The sequence below is a fragment of the Eucalyptus grandis genome, chromosome 5, assembly GCF_016545825.1.
Source record: "Eucalyptus grandis isolate ANBG69807.140 chromosome 5, ASM1654582v1, whole genome shotgun sequence".
NCBI classification, from domain to species: domain Eukaryota; kingdom Viridiplantae; phylum Streptophyta; class Magnoliopsida; order Myrtales; family Myrtaceae; genus Eucalyptus; species Eucalyptus grandis.
The window spans coordinates 16,769,177-16,776,716 of NC_052616.1; the positions used below are offsets into that span (position 1 = coordinate 16,769,177).

General features: G+C 39.2%; 1 protein-coding gene across 1 annotated transcript; it reads left to right on the forward strand.

Annotated features, from left to right (window-relative positions):
• Positions 1-3,999: 3,999 nt before the first annotated feature.
• Positions 4,000-7,077, forward strand: LOC104444411 (scarecrow-like protein 22). The gene has a single exon (XM_039312987.1). It carries the CDS (start codon positions 4,546-4,548, stop codon positions 6,733-6,735), a length of 2,190 nt encoding a protein of 729 aa, XP_039168921.1. The 5' UTR covers positions 4,000-4,545; the 3' UTR covers positions 6,736-7,077.
• Positions 7,078-7,540: the final 463 nt, after the last annotated feature.

The following is a 7,540-nucleotide window of genomic DNA, read 5'->3' on the forward strand; positions in this document are numbered from 1 at the left end:
CAGCCAGTATTTATGACATTGGGATTGGATTGGACTGGATTGGATTGGATTGATTGCAACCCCCTGGCCTATCCCTGCACAAGTTTTCGCGAGGATGTTTTTATTCATGTATTGCGTAGACCCCTTTGCCCCACCCATCATATGTTGCCGGCCTCCATTCAAGAAGCAAGTAATTAAGACACCTTGTACATCTTGATGCATTGAAATTTGATTGGTCCACAACTGAGAGCAATGTTGAAATTGTACCTCTCAGTTTTTACCTACTCTCATTTTCTACTTCAGCTTTCAAGTTTTTTTTTTTTTTGGAGTTTTACGCGCTTCTTACCCCCTCAGTTAATGCATTTGTTTTTCTTTTTTTTTGTCGGTCCTACTCTATTCTTTTTTCTATTCTTACTCTACATTCACTCTCAAACTTTTGCCCTACCTCTTGCAGGGTTTGAGAGTCGAAACCCATTTGTTTGAGGACTACAAATTTGTAGTCCCTTAACATTCAATTTCACGACAGTGCACGACTACGACGCACTATGAGATAATACAACTTGAGTTCGACAGAGGGTTAGCATATATAGTTTCGCATTAATTGTATATATTCAGATGTAATTCAACCTTTATCTAGCGTGCATTATTATTGATTTCTTGACTCGATATCAACAAAGTCAGCCGGTCCATAGTAATTGTTTTAGTACCAAAATTGTGTTCGCTATTATATGTTAATTTGTTATTTATCAAGTGAACTATACATTTCCAAAACTTATCAAGCAAGAAGGTGGGGATTTTTCTCTTCAAAAGTAGTATATTAAGAGCTTGCACTATATAAATTAACAATTTTAAACAAGTAATGTCTCAAAATTTGGCGAAAATGTCTTATATATTTGAATACTTTTGTTCACAAGATTAAAAGATAATATGTTCGATGCATATCAGCATCTGAACGATAGATTGTTGCGAAAATACCAAATACTTTCAAAAAGAAGGATAGAGTATGAACTGTTTAATTATATTATTTTCTATTTATTATCTGTTGACTAAAATAATATTTAAGATACAAATTTATTAATTTTGGAAATGATTTAGCTGAAATAATTCAAGTTGGAGCTTCCAGGATAAAAGTGGAGCATGAGATCCAAGGGTCGAGCAGCAAGCCTGCTTACTTGATTTAGCGATCAACCTTTTCCTATTTACTCCATGAATGTTGAATATCTACGGGGATATATATATATATTCACAATGATTGATTTTAGAATATTTTGCTAAAGGATTTAAATATTAAAATCACATTTTCATCTAATTAATAACTTAAAAATTTATTTAAGAATGTTTGAATTTGCTCAACTTCGTCTCCTTCTTTATATGAGGTGAGTCTCTTCCTTCTTAGGTAAATCAAAATTCATAAGTAAGAATGAAGTTAAGATATTTAAAATGTAAATAAATAAAATTTAAAATATTTTTATATAAGCAACACTAGCAAGTATCAAAAATCTTGTTGTACTACTTATAAAAGAAAACACTCTTGTTATACTCATTAAGAATAACATACTCCTGAGAACAAAAATATTGAAGTCCTGATAAAATACCAAATAATTAGGGGGGCACCGAGCAGTTAGCCGGCATTGAAGGGAAGAGTAACTTGTTTAAATTGAAACGAAGAGGGGAGAAATTGGCAAAATCTCAAAGCATATGAGGCTCATTGTGTATAGTAAAAAGTTGTGAGTGTCTTGCGGTTAGCCCTTTATCTTCACGTTTAGAGTATTTAGGGAGATAGAGCACCTGTAATCTTGGGCTTAATTCCATGACAAGCCCCCAATTTTAGGTCCAATTCCAATTTTGCTTCAATTTTTTTTTTTGTCTAAAAATACCATCAACTTTCATTCTAGTTTCAAATCTACCCCCATTAACCTGTCGTCAAAAAAATCACCACCGATCTCTTCAAAATTGTCAACATCAGGGTCATTTAGACATTCATTATAAAAACCCGCATCTTTATCAATACTCTTATGAACAACAATGGCTTTTTGATTAAGATAATTTTGAAGAAATTAGAAGTAATTTTTTGAATGGTGAGTTAATGGGGCGGATTGGGATTAGAGTGGGGCTTGATGATTTTTTTATACAAAAAAAATTTCCGGGCACAGTTTAGATTGGACCCAATCTTGAAAGTTTTTTTAGGGAATTAGTCCTGTAATCTTGTGAAAAGATAATATATGATAGTTTTCTATTCACGGGAACGTAGAAAAATCATTGGCTTAGGGGGCCGTGAATTATGGCTTTTGGTTTTACTGGAAAGTTTTTCACTTTTTATGAGCAAAGTGAAAGTGACAGTTCACCAAAGGGGACCCTCAGGGGACGTCACCAAACCCTTACTGAAAATGTTGAGAGCATTTACTTGTTAATAGCCATTTTATTAAAACGATAAATAAAAATTAAGTAGAATAACCTTTTATAACTGTGCAACGTGTCGAAATCCCACGAATTCTCGTCTTCTGTGTAAATGGACACGATCTATTCAACACATGTCAGGAGCTCGTAGCTAAATCGAAAAACCTTAATTATGACACTTTACTTTGTAATAAATTCACTAATTTGAACAATCCTCCAGAAAACATTTTTGGTAATTCGGATATAGCTTTATATAAGAAACAGTAGACAAGCTTAATTCGATTAATGAAGTTGACGTGTTTTGGTAGGAAAAGGGAATTAAGTAAATGTGTGGATCCCCATATTTTCCCCTAACATCACTTTATTTTTTAAAATAAGAATTGCGGATAGCCTACTGAGAGAAAAAGAATGGAACAGGTCCTTAAATAATAGAAGCATCTCCTTTCTTTGTATAGCATAAAGTTGGGGGGGGCGCTCAAGATAGCTTCATACACATTTTTCATTGACATTCCAAAAAAAAAAATTAATCCTCTTTCAATTGAAAATAATACATATGAATTGACAAAAAAAAAGACCCCAAATAAAAATTAATCCTCTTTCAATGGAGTTAGCAGATATGAAAAAAATTAAAAAGGCTATGACGACACATTTACATCTATGCAGAAATTTATTAAAGGGAGTTAAACAAAAGGGAACGCAACATACAGATGAATCACACTGCTCGAGTGAAGACATAGTGGATAAATATCTAAATTCATATAAGTACATCTTTTAGATTTGAAGGTACATATAAACTTTTTTTCTCCTTGATACAAAGATTGAACTCATTCTCGTGATGTTATGTGATGCTCGATGGTCCTTTTCTCAGCTTTTCCCAAAAGCCATGTCAATTAGGCACTTATTTACTTTTTATTTTTAAGAATTCCAGAATCTACATTTTATTTGAAGCCTATGACTTTTGCTATTCGTTGAGTCATTTTCACATGTTAGCCTTTCTAATGGACAATGGCACGCGACAAGCAAATACATAAATAGAAAAAGAAAGTGAATTTCAAACTATCTTGTGTTGAAAGATAGAGGAGAGGTGACTGAAGTTTGATTAGCTAAAGAGAAAGAAAGATAAAGGGCATTATGATCAATTTAACTAGAAAAATTATGAATTAAGCCATTTGAGGTGTGAAAATTGCTGCGACCCATGAGAGAAAACTTCCTTACTTTGAAATATCCATATATTTTCGAACCTAAGAACAACAAGGCATGATTTAAGATGAAATAATAGAGTAACAATCAATACAATTCGTAATTTTTTTTTGTTATGAGATCGACTAATATGAAGTCACCCTCGTAGAAATATACAAAACTTACATGCATACCATGAAGTCCAATCATATCATGCTTACCAATGTAAACTTAAGTACTTATGAAGTTTTGAACTTGTGCAGCTAGTCTTTGTCTGGAAGCCATACAGACCAAACTAAAAACATTTTCAAGAGGGTCGTCAAAAGAATCCTACCAAAAGAAAATTATGACATGACGAATGAGAGAGAGAGAGAGAGAGAGAGAGAGAGAGAGAGAGAGAGAGAAGGGGGCAGGGGGGTGATGGGAACTTTACCACTTTTATAAGTTGCACGCATTCGTAAGCAGAAGCAGAAGGCAAAGCGGAGTCCTAGAGACGCTAGAAACAGCAGCAGCAGCAGCAGCAGCAGAAGAAGACCAGAGAAGACGAGAGAGCTCATCCGCTGAACCCCACACGGTAAAAATACGCTGAAGCAGCAGAAGGCCAAGAAGAGGAGCATGGTGCTCGCAGTGATGTAACACACACACACACACACACTCTTTGTGCAGAGAGAGAGAGAGAGAGAGAGAGTGAAAGACGCAGGGGGAGTCTGGCGTAGAGCATTTGAGCGCGTGCCTTTGGATCTGCATGCATTGACGGGTTTCTTCTGCTTGACAGAGACCCGAAAGCTTGGTTCTTTCCAGTCTTTGCGGGTTTCCTATCTTGTTTGATGCTTCTCTTCTGGGGAAAGAAAAAGAAATCAACCCATCTCCTTCTTTGAGGAGCTGCAACGTTTCTGCATATCGGTGGCCGTTCTTGTGAATCAAGAGAGTGTTTTTTCCTATTCAAAAGACTGTATTTTTGTTCTTGGTTTCCGTTTTTTTTTGCCTTAGATGAAGGCCACTCCTTTAGGGGTGGTGTTGGGTTTTTCCGCGGCTACAGATTCATCCTTGAAGGACCACCAACACCACCGGCACCACCACCAAGAAGAGCACCAGAAGTGGCTGAGCACCGAAACCCCAAGCAGCAAATTGGGGAATTTCTTTGTGGGTAGTGAGAAATCCTCTCTTCTTGACATCAGAAGAAGCCTCAGCCCTCAACCGTCCTCTACGCTGTCTTCCTCACTCAACAGCAGCGGCTGCGCTGGCGCCTCGACCGACACGACCGGGGCGGCGGGGGCGGCCGCGGCGGCGGCCTCGGGCAACAACACGCCCCGGGGCGGCGCTTCAGGAAAATGTGGGATGGGAGCGGAGGATTGGGAAGCTGTCTTGCCCGAGAATGGTCAAGAGCAATCAATTATGAGGATGATAATGGGCGACATTGAGGACCCATCTGTTGGGCTGAGCAAGCTGTTGCAGGGCACTGGTGGGTCTCAAGAATTGGCATTCGGTGCAGGATTTGGGGAGCTGGATCAAGGTTTCAGCTTTGAACCTATGACTGGTTCCAATTTGAACAGCGAGGCTTCTCTGCATGATTGCGGCTCCGATTTCCCTCTCGGTGGCTCAAATGTTCACGGCAACAATGTAAGAATTCCTTCAGTCTCAAACCCAATCCTCTTTCCTGGCCAAAGAAAACCCAATTCCTTTTCCAGTTCTTCAGCAAACAATGCTCTTGTGCCTGCTTTGCCTCTTGGTGTTTTCCAGCTACAGCAGGATGGATCTCTAGATGAAAAGCCAATGGTTTTTGATCCCCAAGCAATTGTTAATCAGAACCAGGCAACGTATCCTCAAAATCCTTCCTTTTTTGTGCCACTGGGGCATACCCAGATGCAAGATCATGACCTATTGTCGGCGCCACCTCCGAAGAGGCAGAATTCTGGCCCAGGTGGACCGAATTATTCGAGTTCAAGAACTGGGTTGGTGAATTCGGGACAGGATACGTTCGTTCGGCATCAAGAGCAGTATCACTTTCATCCTCAGCAGTTTCAAACACAGAGGCCTGTGCCTGCTGCAATGAAACAGAAGATGAGCGATGAATTACCAAACCACCAGGTTCAGCAGGCGATAGTTGACCAGCTTTATAAGGCTGTGGAGCTGATCGAAGCAGGGAACCCGGAACTCGCGCAAGGGATATTGGCGCGGCTCAATCACCAGCTCTCTCCTATCGGTAAGCCTTTTATCAGGGCTGCCTTTTATGTCAAAGAGGCTTTGCAGTTGCTCCTCCAAACTAATTCGACCAATCCTCTGGCGTTTTCGCCTTTTAGTTTGATTTACAAGATCGGTGCTTATAAGTCTTTCTCCGAAGTCTCTCCTGTCCTTCAATTTGCAAACTTTACTTGCAACCAAGCCTTTCTTGAAGCATTGGAAGGATATGATAGAGTTCACATATTGAGCTTTGATGTTGGGTATGGTGGGCAATGGGCTTCTTTGATGCAAGAACTTGCATTACGCAACAAAGGCTCTCGCTCGCTTAAGATTACTGCTTTCGCATCTCCTATGATCCATGACGAGCTCGAGCTGGGCCTCACACAAGAGAATCTTAAGCATTTTGCAAACGAATTGAATATCTATGTAGAATTTGAAGTTGTGAACATTGAGGCTTTAAGTTCAAGTTCTTGGCCAGAGCCCCTTAACATAAGGGATGGTGAGGCTATCGCTGTGAACCTTCCAATTGCTTCCTTTTCATCTCACCCGTCGATTCTTCCTTCAGTGCTTCGATTTATAAAGCAACTGTCGCCAAAAATTGTGGTATCATTGGATAGAAGTTGTGACCGAATCGATGCTCCATTTCCCCAACATGTAGTCCAAGCCCTCAATAGTTATTCCAGCTTGCTTGAATCTCTTGACGCCCTGAATGTGAACTTTGACGTTATGCAAAAGATTGAAAGGTATTTTCTTCAACCGGGCATCGAGAAAATTATAAGGGGTCGGCACCGATCACCAGAGAAGACTGATTCATGGAGGTCACTGTTTTTGTCATCCGGGTTCTCCCCATTAGCATTTAGTAATTTCAACGAGTCCCAAGCTGAGTGCCTTGTGCAGCGGACCCCAGTTCGGGGATTCCATGTGGAGAAGAGACAGCATTCACTTGTGCTCTGCTGGCAGCGAAAAGAGCTTCTATCTGTTTCTGCTTGGAGATACTGAGGAGCTGCATTCTGCGAATTTGGTCTGCAGATTAGAGTTCCTCTTGAAGGTGACTCATAACTCAGCACCTTTAGTTTCTGATATTCTCCTCTTTTGTTTTTCTTTTTAATCCTTGCTGATGGCTCTAGTATTGCTAATTGCATATGCAGTTTAGGTCTTAGTGTCTCCAATTAAAGACCAAAGAATTCAGTACATGGATCAGTCTGCACTGTTTAGTATTTTATCGTGGTATGGGTGTTTGTATGTCATTTGTACCGTCTACTTGGTTGTAACCGATTGTTGTACACTTTGAGAACAATGCTATTCAAGATATTGGCAAGAAAAAAATTTAGCCGCTAAAATCATAAAGTCCAAAGCTAATATTCCCATGCGTTACGTGTAACTAACTCTTCATCAAGTTGCCAACTGCTATTTCTGTAACTGTCAATTTGGTGAATGGTGCTTGACATCATTTAGATATTTCCACGTAGAGTCTGGAATAGGAGTGTCATATATAGTTAAATATTATGTTTAATCTATTCTGGTTTTGGTCAAGCAAAATTAAATGCGTAGTCTGCTTCCTTGTTATTTAGAATGCTCTTTTTGGCTTTCAAACCATTATCATGTGATGCTCCAAGCTTTTCTGAGACTCACTTTGGACTAGAAGATTCATGTGCTTATTTGTTGTTCGCAGCTCATTTTTGTTAGAAGCTTTGTTTTCAGTAATCATGCATTTCTAAGAAAAAGAAGGAAAGTTGGTCAGTTGCAAATATGTGGTCTTAGTAGGATCTGTACTGGTCTCAAACTGACGTGGAATTCTACCAGC

Coding starts and splice junctions, on each gene's coding strand:
- LOC104444411 (XM_039312987.1), top strand. CDS start 4,546: ATGAAGGCCACTCCTTTAGGGGTGGTGTTGGGTTTTTCCGCGGCTACA.